Source organism: Engraulis encrasicolus, chromosome 15, assembly GCF_034702125.1.
Source record: "Engraulis encrasicolus isolate BLACKSEA-1 chromosome 15, IST_EnEncr_1.0, whole genome shotgun sequence".
Lineage (NCBI taxonomy): Eukaryota > Metazoa > Chordata > Actinopteri > Clupeiformes > Engraulidae > Engraulis > Engraulis encrasicolus.
In genome coordinates, this window is record NC_085871.1 from 38,181,159 (window position 1) to 38,198,658 (window position 17,500).

The 17,500-nt window shown below is 45.9% G+C and overlaps 1 protein-coding gene across 1 annotated transcript in view; it reads right to left on the reverse strand.

Moving 5' to 3' along the window:
• Positions 1–17,500, reverse strand: part of stk24b (serine/threonine kinase 24b (STE20 homolog, yeast)) — a 45,016-nt gene that overhangs the window by 1,904 nt on the left and 25,612 nt on the right. The window contains exons 4-9 of the mRNA XM_063217493.1: positions 15,316–15,424; positions 12,182–12,339; positions 5,385–5,570; positions 4,069–4,214; positions 3,375–3,501; positions 2,404–2,463 (exon numbers count right to left, since the gene is read on the reverse strand). Coding sequence (XP_063073563.1) covers positions 2,404–2,463; positions 3,375–3,501; positions 4,069–4,214; positions 5,385–5,570; positions 12,182–12,339; positions 15,316–15,424 — 786 coding nt within the window. The remainder of the gene's footprint in view (positions 1–2,403; positions 2,464–3,374; positions 3,502–4,068; positions 4,215–5,384; positions 5,571–12,181; positions 12,340–15,315; positions 15,425–17,500) is intronic.

Sequence of the window (17,500 nt, forward strand, 5' to 3'; positions counted from 1 at the left end):
GAGAGGGGGCGCTGTGGCGCAGCGCGCAAGATTCAAGATCAAGATTCAAGATTCAAGATTAGTTTATTACGTCTTATTATAGGTTTGAAGCCTATAAAGAGTAAAAAAAATGTGTTTTTTGTGTCCTCAAAAAGATTAAAAAATAAAAAAAATAAAAAAGGGGGAGGGGGGGTGGTCGAGGAGTGCAAAGAAAGTGCCCCCCCCCACATTTGGGCTTGCATGCCCACCCATGTGGACCCCGGTTCGAGTCCGGCCGGGGTCATTTCCCGATCCTCCCCTGTCTCTCTCTGTCCTATTCACTTCCTGTCACCATCTTCGACTGTCCTGTCAAAATAAAGGCATAAAAGCCCCAAAAAATATTTTTTTTAAAAGAAGTAGAGAGAGAGAGAGAGAGCGAGAGAGAGAGAGAGAGAAAGAGAGAGAGAGAAAGAGAGAGAGAAAGAGAGAGAGAGAGAGCAGCCAGTGCGCAGCCAGGGGTTGTTTACAAACAGTAAACCCATGTATTTGGAGTTTCAGCTCCGTGTGTGACTGGGTGCTGAGGAATGACGCAGTGGAGTCACATCAGTTGAGAGCTGCATCAGTGCCTAGCTGGTGCAGAGGTGTCCTTGAGAAGAGGATGAGGAAGAGGGATGAGGAAGAGAAGAGAGGAGGACAAATGAGGAGAGGAAGATGCATGGAGGAGGACCAGGATCGCCTCTCCATCTCTTTCCTTCTCTCTCTCTCTTTCCTTCTCGCTCTCTCTTCCTAAGCATCTCACTCCATTCCCTTCCTCCCCCCCTCTCTCTCTCCGCGGGCCATTTCCCCACCTACCGTCCTCTCCATCCATCAAACTCCTCCTCCAATACTGCCATCCTTCACGCAAGATTAGCAAGTGTGTGTGTGTGTGTGTGTGTGTGTGCCTGTGTGTGTGTCTGTGTGTCTGTGTGTGTGCCTGTGTGTGTGTCTGTGTGTCTGTGTGTGTGAGTGTGTGTGTGTGTGCGTGTGCGTGTGCGTGTGTGTGTGTCTGGGAGTAGAAGGATGGTTGGTTGTCATTATCAGTCTCCCTGCTTTAAAGCTTTTGAAGATAGCAGCCACCTTCTCAAAGCCGTGCTGCCCACTGTGAGCCGAGTTATTCGTCTAGCTGCATGCAGGCCCAGTAAGTTGCCTGTCCAAACCGGATCGGTTCTGGATGGGATTGAGCAGGGACGACAGGTGGGTAGGGGCTTTGTAATAGGGCTTGAGTGGACATGGGGATATAATTAGGATGTGAAAGGGGATGGGGGCTTTATTGCACTACAGTGACGGTGCTTTACAAACCTCTAATAGTATACTCATAGCGATGAGTCCCTATGCACAGCCGGAGTCCATGTGCAAAAAAAAAACCTGGATGAGTCACTGGGGGACTTTGATTCATTGATTTTGAAATTCTGTGTATTTCTCTAATGGTAAATTATTATGAATTAAAAAAAAGAAGTCCAGATCTTCTATATCAGTTCTATACTAGTACTTGTGTGCATGTGCACTTGTTATAGTGCCTGCCTGAGTGTGTTTTGTGTGCATATGCATTCATGTGTGAATGTGTGGGGATTAGCCAACTGAAAAACTGGTGTTGATTTATTTCAAGACTTGGGTTCAAGATACTGGTGGAATAATGTATTATATTCTAATACGCATTTGAATATACTTCCCCCATACATAACATTTTTTTATCTATTAATATCTTTGTGCACATTTTTTGCAACAACTTATTTGTGTCTTCTTATCTATATAAATCTTCAGTAACACAATTGTATGTTGTAGTACATGGACCTGTGTCTGGAGTAAAACAGTAGGCATGTCTTACACAGTTTTGCCTGCAAGGGGCAGTGTAGACAAGCTTGGATGGATATCCTTGAGCAGGTTACATACAACCTGTCCTCTGTGTGGCTTTATGGATTGCAGTCAGTTTACTGATTGCAGATTGAATGGCACGCGTTAACTGGCGGTAATCAATTTACTATCTCATCATCTGTGATAACCATCTCAGTTTCCATTGTAATCATCATCAGTAAGGATTGCCACTGGGATGATGTGGCATCAGTTTAACTTCAGGACAATGACCTTGACCTTTGAACCTGACCATACTGGGTTTCTATTGATGAAGTGCATACTTATAAAAACACTGGCAGTGATGATGCTACTGAGAGTGTGTGCGTGTGTGTGTGTCCCTGTGTACGTGTGTGTGTGTGTTCCTGTGTACGTGTGTGTTTGTGTGTTCCTGTGTACGTGTGTGTGTGTACGTGTGTGTGTGTACGTGTGTGTACGTGTGTGTGTGTGTGTGTGTGTGTGTGTATGCGTACAGTACGTGTACGTGTGTATGATGGAGAGACACAGTAGATAAGTGATGGGTGTGGTGTCATTGCTGGGCCAGGCCAGGTGTCTTACCTCAGCAAAAGTAGGAGATATGATGGTGGACAGGCTCTGGGATAAAGGCCTTTTGGGACTCTGGACAGGGAAGAGCAGAGGAAAACAAACAAGTGAAAAAAACAAAACAAAAATGAACAGTTTCATACACTAGATGAGGACACTAATGTGCCTTTCATGTGCCCTCGGAAGTAGATATCATCCAGTCTCTGCAACTCGTAAATACAAATTTTCAACGAGTTGTCCAGTGGAAAATACCACGAGGGGTGCGTTGATGTGACCTTCCCATGTCAGCATTTTGTCATTTCCCATAATTCCCAAAACTTGGTCCCTCCATTTCTCCTCCATCCCTTCATTCCTCTCCTTCACCTCCTCCTTTGCTCCGAAAATCATAGAGCCGCAGAAACCCTCGTCTCTTATGGTCCTTCTCTCCTTCTGTGGCCTCTCTCCACCCTTATTACCAGAGATTCTTTAAGTATAGAGATATGCCAACATAACTATGTTATGATCTATGGGCACCTAACATGACCAGGTTCCGGTCTGCCTAAAGGGGCGTGTCATAATGCTCCTACAATGAATAGAACAGTCCTTAGGTCTGCCTAGGTCTGCCTAAGGGGGCCATAATAGAACCAGGAAACAATGGGCCAATGGAACCTCTCTCTCTCTACCCTCTCTGGTATTACTTCTCTTCCCCTCAATTACTCCATCTCACCTCCTCCTCTGTTCTCCTCAATTACTCCATCTCACCTCCTCCTCTGTTCCCCTCAATTACTCCATCTCACCTCCTCCTCTCTTCCCCTCAATTACTCCATCTCACCTCCTCTGTTCCCCTCAATTACTCCATCTCACCTCCTCCTCCTCTGTTCCCCTCAATTACTCCATCTCACCTCCTCCTCTGTTCCCCTCCATTATTCCATCTCACCTCCTCCTCTGTTCCCCTCAATTACTCCATCTCACCTCCTCCTCTGTTCCCCTCAATTACTCCATCTCACCTCCTCCTCTGTTCCTCCGGCCTGGCTGGCTCCATTCTGTAGTTTCTTGGGGTCCTTCTCCCTGATGGTGAAGATCCAGTCATCGCTGCCGAACCCACTGCCTCCTGACGCCTGGCCATCCTGCTCCCTGCAACACACACACACACACACACACACACACACACACACACACACACACACACACACACACACACACACACACACACATAAGTGAATATAAACACACATGTGCATGCACTCACCACAACTGAAACGGAGATGAGGTGTTTGACTCGGATAGACATACAGGTAGTCAGAGACAGACAAACATACGAGTTGGACACAACCAGACAGCGATACAGGCAGTCAGCCATAGATACGGTACATACATCGGACACACATACAGAGACAGACAAACATATGAGTTAGACACAAACAGACAGAGAAACAGGCAATCAGACAGACGGACATACATACAGAATCGGAATCTTAGAAAATACTTTTGCAATACAGTTAAGTTATATTTTCAGGTGATCTATAGAACGTGATGCATGTTGTAAAGGTGGCCGCCTTCAATATTAGCCTAAAGTGCAGGGGGAAATCCTGGATTGTGTTCATAGTACGGCCCTTGGAGGAATTTTACGGCCCTTGGAGGAATTTTAAGTAGCCCCTTGGAAAAAAAAGAAAAGGTTCACCACCCCTGAGTTCGACTTACGAGTCGGACTCGTCTGAGCTGGACTCCTCTCGCGACTGCTCGGCCTTCCAGCGCTTGTAGCGGTCGATGAGCTCCGTCAGGTAGGACGTCTTCTTGGCATGCCGCACTATCAACTTGTGCTTCAGAAGCTCTTTGGCTGTCGGCCTCTGGAGAACAGAGGGGGGTGGGGGGTGGAGAGAGAGGGGGGTTGGAGGAGAGAGGGAGAGAGAGAGAGAGAAAGAGAGAAGGAGAGAGCGAGAGAGAGGGAGAGAGAGAGAGAGAGAGAGAGAGGGAGGGAGGGAGAGAGAGAGAGAGAGAGGGAGGGAGAGAGAGAGAGAGAGAGAGAGAGAGAGGGAGGGAGAGAGAGAGAGAGAGAGCGAGAGAGAGAGATGGGGGGAGCGCGCAAGAGATAGAGAGAGAGAGAGAGAGCGAGTGCAAGTTAAAATTAGAGTTTAAAATTACACAGGGGAAGTGGTTGGCCACTATTGACTGACACTCTCAAAAGTGCAAACGCCATTTAATCAGCAAAAGGCTTCATCGAGCCGTGACAAATGTAAAAATGCTACACACACGCACACACAGGCGTGTGAATTTATACCTGCATATATCTATTATTGCAGCAGCGACTCACGGTGCAAAATGCACCTTTTCAGTTTCCATTTGATTACTTAGCAATTCTTTTAGATGTGTATTATGAATAGGTAACCACTTCTTGACCACATTGTCAATGTTTGTTTTCGGTAACATTTTCTGAAGTAGGTTGAGTGTTTTTTGTTTGTTACCAGTTTGCTGTATGTCACATCCGAAGAAGGGGGTGGGGGTAATATTCATGCATCTGAAGCAGGGGCGGAGCATAGCGGGGGAAAGCAGGGCGTTCGCCCCAGGGCCCAGGGACCTCCTGTATTGGATGTGGGGGCCCTATTGTGACCTTGGCAGGCCGTATGGGGGGCCCTATCAGTGTCTTGCCCTGAGGCCCTGTATGTAATAGTTCCGCCACTAGTCTGTAGTGTGTGTGTCTTTAGATGTGTATGTCAGGGGACCATACCAGTACCACTCACAAAGCTGTGCTCCTAATTTAGAGGTGTGTGCGTGTGCGTGTGCGTGTGCGTGTGCCATCGCTAGACTCACAAAGCTAGGCTCCTTGTTGAGACAGGTGTGTGTGTGTGTGTGTGTGTGTGTGTGTGTGTGTGTGTGTGTGTGTGTGTGTGTGTGTGTGTGTGTGTGTGTGTGTGTGTGTGTGTGTGTCTGTGTGTGTGTGTGTGTGTGTGTGTGTGTGTGTGTGTGTGTGTGTGTGTGTGTGTGTGTGTGTGCGCGCGTTTCAGCAGAGCTCCACTCACAAAGCTAGGCTCCTTGTTGAGGCAGGCCTCTACGAACTCCTTGAGGGGCTTGCTGTAGCTGCCCTCCAGCGTGGGGGGGTTGTTCTTTGGGATGAGGAACAGCACCTTCATGGGGTGCAGGTCCGAGTGGGGGGGCTCCCCCTTGGCCAGCTCGATCGCCGTGATGCCCAGAGACCAGATGTCAGCCTGTGGTGTAGTGGTGGACAAGGACAGCAAGGGGTTAAGGTAAGACAGACAGACAGACAGACAGACAGACAGACAGACAGACAGACAGACAGACAGACGCACGCACGCACGCACGCACGCACTCACACACACAGCTTTAGCCAGCTCGATCGCCGTGATGTCCAGAGACCAGATGTCAGCCTGTGGTGTAGTGGTGGACAAGGACAGCAAGGGGTTAAGGTAAGATACACAATACAATCAGCACGCAAGCACACACACTGATACATAGAGAGATATAAAGAGATATATAGACTGACTGACTAACACACACACACGTACCGCCTGATGAACACAAGTCACACACGCATACAAGACTGACACACTCAGACTGATCTATAGAGACAAACTCCAACTGACATACTCACATCTCACACACACACACCAACGTACACTTCCTGATAGAGAAAGAGATTGACTGACTGACTGACAACACATGCGCGAGCGCACGCACGCACACACACGCAAACGCACACACACACACAAACGGACATGGGGTCATGCACGCACCACACACACTTGCTTAGACTAATACAGATTTTATAAAAGGACTTTGGCCTCATTCAGTTGATATGAATGCTGTACAGAGGTCGAATAAACTATTTTACAACCAGGGTTCTGATTCTAATTCTCACACTCTTTGATTCTAACTCCAGCCCCAAAGTGTGCCAGTGTTTCAAAGTGCACATTTCAACGCCAACTAGCAAGTGTACTGTCCAGTCCCACAGCTGCCTTTAATCCCTTAGCGCAGAGCCTGTTATAACCTTACTGTCACCAAAATTGCAATGGTTATGTCTGCACCTGTTACTTAAAGGGACACTGTGCGGGAAATGGTCAAAAAAGGTACTGCAACTATGCTGCTCATTGAAACTGGGCTGCCTATTGCCAAATTTGATCTTTACATGAAAGTTTACTAAGTATTAATCAAATATTTTCCAGTAAGCTCCAAGTACAGTCATTTTTGCAGCTAAAAATTGCTATTTTTGGAAATCCAAAATGGCGGACCATGGAGAAGATCCCCCTTTTCATGTATGAAAATTGCAATTTTTCTAGTCATAATGAATACTTAGAATTTGATGGTGGTGGTCAGTATTCATGAAAAAGGTAACATTAGTGAATGGGCAGCATGAATTCTGGAAATAAATAACTAAAAATCTCACACAGTGTCCCTTTAAGGCTCTGAGTAATTTCATTGCGATGTTGTTATGATGTAGTTGAGTATTTTCAGCAAGTAGTGAATACAGATGGTGTAACTTCAATCTGCTCATTACCGTGCCGGGCCGCGACAGCGTACCGTGATCATTACACCCTGTGGCCATTCGGAATGCGGGGGGCAGTATAGCACCGCTTTTGCAGAGCAGCGTCTGCCTGTGTCTATGGTCTGTTTGTGCTTCCGTCCTTGCCCGTCCCCCAGTTTTAGTAGTAGTAGAAATACAGTCAGCAAATTGCATGTTTTATTTAGCATTGGGCATTTGATAGGGCATTTGATAATAACACAAGTGTGAGCCCTAAACAAGACCACAACCACAATAACCCAATTTAGGACCATAGGCCTATTCAACCGTTTCCACAACCTCACTGATCACAGTTGCTTCATCTGTAATGCCAGGGCTAAGAATAACGAAAATAGCAAAACAGAGTAGGCTAATAAACCGTAATGGAGAGACTGAGGAGACATGAAATCAAGCGGCGGAGTTCGGACCATTTTGAGTGGACCGATGTCGCTTGCTTTGTGTAGCCCTATCAAGCAAGCCTGTCTGTCTCATTTGTGCGATGAGCACAAAAACACAAATTGAACCACTCGTATAGTGTGAGTCAAACAGACATGAACAACATTGTAGCCTAATGAAGTAGTGCCCCGTCATGTCAGCATGAGAGAGGTGATTTTACATTTGGCGACGACATTCCGTCTTTAAAACTGGCGCATGCCGCTTCCCCTATTGCAGGTTATTACCTGATCTACACTGTCGTTACCACAAAAAACAAGGTAGCACAACTTAATACTATTACTAGCCTAGGCCTATATATCTGGTAGCCTAAATAGTAGGTTGAAGACGGGGGTATTATTGGTGCACTGGGTTTTTTTTGCGAAGCAGAGTAATCTGCTTCAGTGTAGCTCATTGTATGTTGATCCCTCCCTCAGTTTTAGGCTACAAGTGGAAAGAGTCAGCCAATTGCGCACGTAACATTGGGTATTTGATAATAACACAAGCGTGATCCCTAAACAAGACCGCCAGTCGACGGTGTTTTGTTTTCATTATTCTGTCCTGCATTCACCGTCTCAATTCCGCTCCAACTTATAGGCTAAGTGATGTCTGTTAATTATTTCTGCACTACCTATTCAAGTCAGGAACGGATATCCTCAGGATAGCCTACGGACTAATAGGTTGAATACGTTTTTTTTTTGTATTGGTGCTTGTGAACATTTCATCCTTTCAATGCGCTGTTGTGCGCGATCGACGGGATTCCGGTTAACTGGGGATGTGATGCACACATGATGGGGATGTGATGCACACCAGGTGTGGCTAATCATCTGTGATTAGGACTGCAAATTCAGTTGCTTCGGTGGAGATGCGAACCAACAGTAGGCTATGACTGGGGAACTATGACTCCTTCGGAGGCTGGATAACCTGTCGCGCCACGACATGTCACAAAAGGCTGTGCAGTCCCGTGCACTGCACTGCACTGCACTGCTGTAACCCACCCATCCCCCACAGACAAACATTCATGTTCTGAAAAGTTCAACACGTTCTGAACATTTTAGCCGCTTTGCATTAAGTTTTCGAGCAGACACTTGTCCACGGTGACGCAACATCGAAAGTGAAACGCAGAGACTGTTCACAAATAACTGAATAAAGATTTCATTAAAAAAAACCCCACAGCATTTCTATGAAAATGTGCTGGGTGACCACACTGCCTATGCCTATCCAGATGCACGTATAGCAACAATGAGAAAGAGAGGGAGAGACGGAGAGAGAGAGAGCGATTAGCGCGTATCTCTCTGTGTGTGTGTGTGTGTGTGTGTGTGTGTGTGTGTGTGTGTGTGTGTGTGTGTGTGTGTGTGTGTGTGTGTGTGTGTGTGTGTGTGTGTGTGTGTGTGTGTGTGTGTGTGTGTGTGTGTGTGTGTGTCGGGGAACATTTGAAGTGAAAAAAAAACACCCTCCCCCACTTCAGCATCAGATGTTGGTGGTCTACAAATGTTTTACCCGACTATCTTGTAGCCCAGTCATGAAGTTCATAAAGCCATCGGTAGCCTATAGGCCAAGATATCCAAAATCCCTCCGGAAATTTCTGCATTGCCTGAGTTCATAGGCTAAAACAACTTTATTTAGGCCTAACTTATTTAGCTTACTTTATTAGCCTTATTTAGGCCTATTATCGTATTTAGGCCTATTTTACAAAATATCGAAAGAAGGAAAAGACACGACAGACAAGTGAGGCTTACTGATCGTAGCCTATTACAGCAAATCGAACATGCGCTTTATGAACACACTAGCCTGAGGGCAAACATCTTCTTGGCACTATTGAGATAACCAGGCCATGCCATGAATTCAACTACCTGGGCCCACACTAAAATACTGACAGACTACAATTGCATCTTCAGTGGGTTCCGTGGGTCCGGGGGGATGGGTGGTGATGGCACGCTTGATGTATTTTTCCCCACCCCATGCATGCACGCGGACACACAGGGTCGGGACATTCACCCAATGAATGACTGAGTGCGGCTAAATATGCCTGTTGCATATCGTAGCCTAAATTATTCACACATCACGTCAAGTCACAAATTAGTAGTCTCTTGCAGTTGACCTATGCCAAATTAACGTCCTCCCTGTAAGGCTGCACTAATTCAAACAGGTAGAGGAGTCGGCTTAGCCTATAGCCAAAGTCTATAAAATGTAGCCTATTTTTTGTAATTTCCAATTATCTAGGCTATGTTTACGATAATGATTTGTTGCGCTACGACGGTGCTCAAGACAAGTTGGAACTTGGAACATAGTCATCTCAAGTGCTCCCATTTTATTTTGATCCTGCTTTAAGTCAATGGGCGAGAGGGACGGATGAAACGGGTGTTTCATTCGTCCCGACAGTGTCTACTGACACTAAAATCCCTTTTGCCTGTAAACCTGACAACTTTGACTTGCATACTTTCGGATATGTTCAAGTTTTCGAGTAAATCGCAGTGTTTCATTCGTCCCGAGTTTCATGAGTCCCTGCTCTCCCCTACTGCCTAAACTGTTAGTACAGTTTAAATGCGTCCTCTCCAAACTGTGTGTGTGTGTGTGTGTGTGTGTGTGTGTGGGCGAGAGAGGGAGAGAGAGAGAGCGAGGGAGAGAGGCGCTTAATTCCCCGCAGAAAGAGCAAGGCGATGTCTCCAAATATTAGACAAATGCATCTTATTTTAGTTAAGTAGACATCAGGGATGTATTTTGCTTAATAACAACGCCGACCTGATTGGTTCATATTGCTCTGAATAGCCACAGAAGGCTAGGCTATATTTTAATGGGTTTACGCGCGCGAGGTCATCTAACTGTGGTCACAGTCGCCAGGTGCTATTATGAGAGGAAAACTATATCACGTTGGCAAACATTAAAGTCAGTTTAAGCCATGCATATGATGAACCAGTTTTCTTGTTTGAAAAAACACACTTCCCGGTGCGCAAGGTGCATGCTGACTGACCCAGATTAAATCGCATGAGGAACTCCATGATTATGAGATGACATTGCATAGGCCTATATTTCCCAGCATATATTTCCCCCCCCCCCTCTCTCTCTCTCTCTCCAAACCCAGTTGTACTTGGACTCACTTTTAACACCGCTGGCCTTGAATCGCAGCACACATTGCAGTGAGCCGTGCCGTGTGCGAGTGCTGAGCAACTTCACCCCTAGACTAGCGAGTGCAGTGTTGTAAATCACGTGGAATAAGTGCAGCGATTACCTGCGTAGCCTACTTAATTATGGAAGTGAGTGTCATTTGGACTGCCTATGGAATCAAGCCTACTGTCACCAAGCTCTTCCTGTCTCCCCAGCCTCGCAATGGATGGACACCTGGCCACCGCTCCTCCGCCTCCTTGATGACTGTGGGGGGGATCTCCAAGGAAATTTGGAATTTCGGACTTGTATAGATTTGGGGTGCCCCGGGACTCTTTTAGATTTCTGTTAGTTAATAAATATTATTTTAAAACTCAATATTTGTGTCTTGGCGTATTTGTGGTGTACAGTACTCTCCAGGGTATTTGGTAACAAGGAGAGGTGTCGCTGGAAAAATGCGCACTTTCTCACCTGCGACACATAACCCGACAGTTGGTTACACTTAATTTGAGCACGAAAACAGCAATATCAGTCGCTTGCTAATTTTTGCCAATGTGACAACATTAAATTCATTAGGGAAGTGTAGGTTAGGTTATCGCCCCAGCTGTTGGCGATGTGAGATAAATAGCCAACGCTTACACGCTCAAACTAAGCGCTGTTAGGTTACTGCGGTGAGGTGTATTGCACTCTCAGTAATTTTTACCAAACGAAAAAGTATCCACATCCAGACAACAAGTCTGAAGTTGCAATATTAGACGTTTCAAATCTTGCGATGCGATAATCGGTATGGCTTCTGGCTACACTCAATTTACATTTTGTCAGAGCTTGCACATTAATGCAATTCATCCGATCATCATTTAAAAAAAAAAAAGAAAATTCATTACATTATTTAGGCTATTCTTTTTATGACTCTTCCTACTTCCTGGAGGTGTTCTCACACAATTTATAGGCATGTTGTTATCCGCTGAATCGGTGCGTGCTGGTGAATATGAGCATATATTAATATGCCGTCAGCATCGTCTAAAACATTCCAAGCGCTCCCAAGTGCCACCCGGCGGTTGTTTGGGTACACTGCAGCTAGGCCCGGTACGTACCGAGGTGGATGACGTGGCATTACCTCGGTAAAGGGTGTGCATTGTAGGGGGACCGACTGTAGGCCTTTGAAGACATTGTCTTTAGTTTCACTGCTGACATAGTTACTGCACTTTGCCTTTGTATGCCAAGGGTGTATTTCTCAAAACCAAAGTTGCTTACTACACTTTGTTGTTTTCAATGCATTTTCCAATTGGCAACTACCGAAGTTGCTAACAGTCTAACAACTTCTCTTTTGAGAAATGCACCCCAGTATAGGTAAAGCAAACAGTGTGCCTTAACTGATGATGAGGAGTAATGAAGCCTGCTGGGAGAGGAGAGGATGCACCATCACCACGGTGACCTTTATGACGTGGTTTTGAAGGTCGAAAAAGTGCAGTGCTCCTTTATGGTGGTTGTCATAACGACCAGTGCCAAAACAACAACAACAACATTGCCACTGTATTCAATATGAGATCCCTCAAGGTTCAAAACTGACAGCCCATACACTCAGCGTTGGGCTCCCTCTTGTCTTCTCTGCCACACACTACTTGTGCCATGCAGAATGTTGTGCCCACAAAGGTGTTGCACGCACGCGCGCACACATCCACAGACACACATGCACGCACACCGCACACACATGCACGGAGACAGACAGACAGAGAGACAGAGAGACAGACAGACATCCTCTCTGACCTTGGAGTCGTATGCGGACTGTTTGATGACCTCGGGTGCCATCCAGAATGGCGTTCCTACGAAGGTGTTCCTCTTGATCTGCGTGTCGGTCAGTTGACCCGCCACCCCGAAGTCCGCCAGCTTCACCTCGCCCTGCTCCGACAGCAGCACGTTCGCCGCTACACACACACACACACACACACACGCACACACACATGTGCACGCATACGCACGCACACAGACAAACACAGACACACGAACACACGCGCACACATGGGCACATGCACACAGGGTGGAAATAAAGCAACTCAGTAAATGCAGATCTTGACAAACACAGTAATACATACACCCTCGTAATGACGCAACACCTTTGGTACGAGATCTGAAAGTCGATGATAATCAGGCTAGTAAATACATTACATTACATTGGCCTGGTGTCACTAGGTATTGGGTACGGTCCCTGGAGCAGAGTGAGGATGTGTCCCTTGGTCAAGGCACACAAGGGGTGGGTACAAAGCTTCTACTAATGGAATGGAGTGGGATTAGAACCTGTGACCCTTTGACCACAAACTCCCTAACCATTAACCCCAATCATTAGGCCATGGTTGCCCTAATCTCAGAAAAAAAAAGAGTTGCTATTAAGCACCTCATTGATCGTGAGGTAATCAAAATACTACTGCAAGGTTGCTGAAAGAGTGGCACTTTATGTGTTTGGACGCTGTTGATATACCAGCTGAAAATGCTGAGGCACCATTCAGTATGTCCCAGTGTTTCTCAACGGGGGCTCTACGGCCTCCCAGGGGGTGCTGATAAGTCTTTGGGGGGCGTTGAGGAGAATGAAGCTAAGTCAATTTTAGTTTTTAATACTGAGGGGGGCGTTGACAAGCTTATGATGAGCTCAAGGCGGCAATACTAAGCTTATCATGAGGTCAAGGAGGCGTTTGTTCAGTGGAAAAAAAGTTGCAAACTCCTGGCATATCCACATTAGACACAGTCCCATGCCGCCAAATACATAGCTTATGGAATTTAATGCAGATAAAGCAAGTTTTGAAGCCATGCTATTGTGTACAACGGTATAGCTGAATATTTTATGCAGAGATGTCTTCAGTTCAAGATCAAGTCCTTGTGTTTTAAGTAGTAGTAAGGACAAGCTTTAATCACAGCCAATTTATGCTTGATCAGTTACGCCTTTTGTTTTTTTTAAATGGCAGCACAGGGAATGGTGGTTGGTGCCAGGAAAAAACACAAAAATATGTGACAGGGGGCTACATCATTCTCTGCATCTACCTTCAGTTGCTTCCGCCGACCTTCTATTTAGTCTGAGGATGGCACTTAAACGTTAAGTGTAAAAGTATTTTATTCTGTCCATCAGTGCACTTCGGCACTAAAACAGTGAAGGTGCGCAAGGTAGTCGGCAAAGGGTCAGTTGTCCCTGGCAGAGAGAGAATGGGGCCCAGAATTGAGTCTTCATTACATTGTGTATGCATTGGTTGAGGTGGCCCTTTCAGATGACTTTGTCCTGGGCCAGGCCAAAACTGTCAGCGAGGATGAAAAGGAAGAGGGACCTGTTGTCCATAAATTAGAGTATTTGTGTTTGTGTCTGGTGTTGCTAGGGTGCCTTTAGGAGGGTGACACAGCAGTTTGTTTTGAAAGGCTTGATGATGCACGCACGTCCTCGCCTCCTGCTCTCCCTCCTGCTTCACCCACTGACTCTGCAGAGAGGAGGACTGAAGTGGAGGAGCAGAGAACAGGACTGCCAGCTATTCATCATTAGCTACCGAGAGAGAGAGAGAGAGAGAGAGAGAGAGAGAGAGAGAGAGAGAGAGAGAGAGAGAGAGAGAGAGAGAGAGAGAGAGAGAGAGAGAGAACAGACAGGAGGGTAAAGAGACAGATAGGACAGAATAGAGAAGCAGAGTGAGCTCAGATAAGAAAGAGAGAGGGGGGGTGGCGAGAGAGAGAGAGAGAGAGAGAGAGAGAGAGAGAGAGAGAGAGAGAGAGAGAGAGAAAGAAAGAGAATGAAAGAAAGAGAATGAAAGGAAGAGAAGGAAAGAGACAGAGAGAGATGGATTAAAAAACCTATTCAATAGCCAAAATGGGAAGAGTCATTGTAATGGAGGCCTTGGCATCTGGTCTCTCCTCAATACATCAAGAGAAGAGACTCTAAACAAAGGAGGCCTTGGGGAGGCGATGTGCAGGGAAGGATATGGGCTAATGCCTACAAGAGAGCACAAGAGTGATGGAGATACTGCCTCAGCCTGCCAGTGAATGAGACGTGTGTGTGAGTGTGAGTGTGAGTGAGTGTGTATGAGTTTTGAATCTGCTATACTTGCAATTGTACCAATGATGGGTGTACTGTATGTGTGTGTGTGTGTGTGTGTGTGTGTGTGTGTGTGTGTGTGTGTGTGTGTGTGTGTGTGTGTGTGTGTGTGTGTGTGTGTGTGTGTGTGTGTGCGTGCGCGTGTGCGTGCGTGTGTGCGTGTGTGTGTGTGTCTTCACCTTTGATATCTATTTGTATCATAACCACATTTGTACCAACGATAAGTGTAGAGTGAGTGTGCATGTGTATGTGTGTGTATTAGGGCTGGGTTCAAAAGATCGAATCGCAATCCAATATCGATTCACGTTTGAAAAGTGTGATATTGATTCACAACTTTGTGGATCGATTTTTTGCCAATGACTATAGGTGCTATTTTCTCAACCACATCCTGTAGATTTCTTCCACATTCATGGGGACTACAGTACATGCACAAATACACACAGCCTGTTCAAGGAAATAGTGCCAGTGTTTTCCCACCTTTCTCTCTCTCATACCAAGTTTCCCTCTCCTTTCTCTCATACCAAGGTATTTCATGTTTGTGTGGGTATCAAAGTTTGAGATACTTACGTTTTTATAGCGGTCTTAGAATTTTAGGCATAAATGGGTTAAAGTTACAACCCAGCAATACAGAAGATTGATATTGAATCGAATCGGATCATGGATCGAATCGGATTTTGGATCGAATTGGATCGTGACCTTCTGGATCGGAATCGAATCGATCCAGGAAATTTGGATCGATTCCCAGCCCTAGTGTGTATGTGTGTGTGTGTGTGTGTGTGTGTGTGTGTGTGTGTGTGTGTGTGTGTGTGTGTGTGTGTGTGTGTGTGCATGTCTTCACCTTTGATGTCTCTGTGTATCTTCTTCTCTGAGTGGAGATACTCCAGCCCCTTTAGGATCTCTCTGAGGATCGTGGCAATCTGAGTCTCGTCCAACGCCCCTGGCTCCATCTGAAGCACACACACACGCGGCACACACACACACACGGCACACACACATGCACGCGCACACGCACACGCGTCCACAAACACACACACGCGTCCACAAACACACACACACACACACACACACACACACACACATGCATACACGGACGCGCTCACACACACACACACATGCGCACGCACACACACACACATTAGCAGAGTAAAAGCTAAATGCATGTACATTTTCATTTCCCTTGTGCACTGTATTAGTGTGCGTGTGTACTGTATGTGGGTGTGTAAACTAATCAGCTTTACAGGGTGTGTCTTGAGAAAGTGTGCACTAGTGCGTGCGTGCGTGTGTGCGCATGTGTGAGAGAGAGAGACGCACCCATGCAACCCACCCACCCCCACCCCCACCCCCACCCCCACCCCCACCCCACACACACACACACACACACACACACACACACACACACACACACACACACACACAACCCACCCACACACCCACACACCCACACACCCACACACCCACACACACACCCACACACACACACACACACCCTCACACACACCCCCTCACACTCCCACACACACACCCCCACACACACACACACACACACACACACACACACACACACACACACACACACACACACACACACACACACACACACACACACACACACACACACACACACACACGCCCTGCTCAACATCCAGAAACATTACAATCCTCTTGACCAATACACTACATGGCAGTATGCACGCTCCTCTGGTGGCGAGTGGCTGCATGCATACTTCCGGGTCTTAGCCCCTCTGGCCTGGGAGCATAATGCTCTGGATGATGTATGCTGCTGGCAGCACTGCACCCTGTATACTGCCCAACAATATCAGAACGCAGTATATTGAAAATGGTCGAAAATGGGTTTAGACCGGAAATTGGCTTTAAAATACCTTCTTTTTCTTGTGTTAAAATTTTTTGGTCCAACTTGGTCCCGTTTCAGAAAAAAAAACGATAAAAACTGAGTATACTGCGCTTTTTGGTTTTAGGAGGTTACGTCGTACTAGCCAAGAACGCAGTATAACGCGCAATATACTGCACTTCTCCATTGACACCGTGGTTTTGATGTAGACAGTAATACCACAACAGAACACAGTATAATGATTTTTCTGCTAAAAAGTAATGAGAATGTTTTTTTTGCTTTTTTCTTGTGTGCATAAATTTCCACCATAAAAAAGTATTATATGGAAGTGTCATCACCACTTTATTGCCAACACAGTTGTGTGGCCAGAAAGGAAATTTTAAAGCCTTTTTTCTCAGTTTGCCATTTCAAATTATACTGCGTTTTGAAATTGTAGGGCAGTATAGTTCACTATTAGTGATCTGTGGCACCAGGGCTCTAAATTAACACAAATGTACTATTATGACATCACGTTGGGGGTTCCGCAGGCTCATAGGAGTCTATGTAGAACCTTAGAATCCTGGGGGAGTTCCCCCAACGTGATGTCATACCTGCAACCCCACCTTTAACACCAGCCAACCGGCCAAAGGCTATTGAAAAGTCAGTTTTCTACCCGTTTGGCAGGTAGAAAAGAGAACTTACTAGCCACCTTGACTGGTAGAGAGTGTGTAGCAAGTAAGATTTAACATCTACTAATCAAATTGGTTATTTATTTAAAAATAATAATTTATAGCCCTGTATCGTACAGTTTTGAAAAATATGAGTGTGACCAACCTAGGGTTGCAAAGGCGCGGAACATTTCTGGAAAGTTTCTGGAATTTATTATTATTATTTTTTTTAATCTTTCTTCAGTGCAACAAATTCATTTTTGTATATTAAACTTCATTTGAGATGGTTGTAGCTTTCGTATGAGCGACCAATGAAGCCAATTGATTAATTGAAAGTCAGGTTATTAGCTGTTGTTTTCCCAGAACATGGATGGGTGACCAAACTTATGGGAAGGCCTGTAAGTAGCAACATTGGGTAACATGCAGTGATATTGTCCCCACTGTACCAACGCTGCTGGAAGAAAGTTGAAACAAGAATGGGTATGCACGAGAAAACATTCAGAGATGGACACCACTCTCAGCTCTCC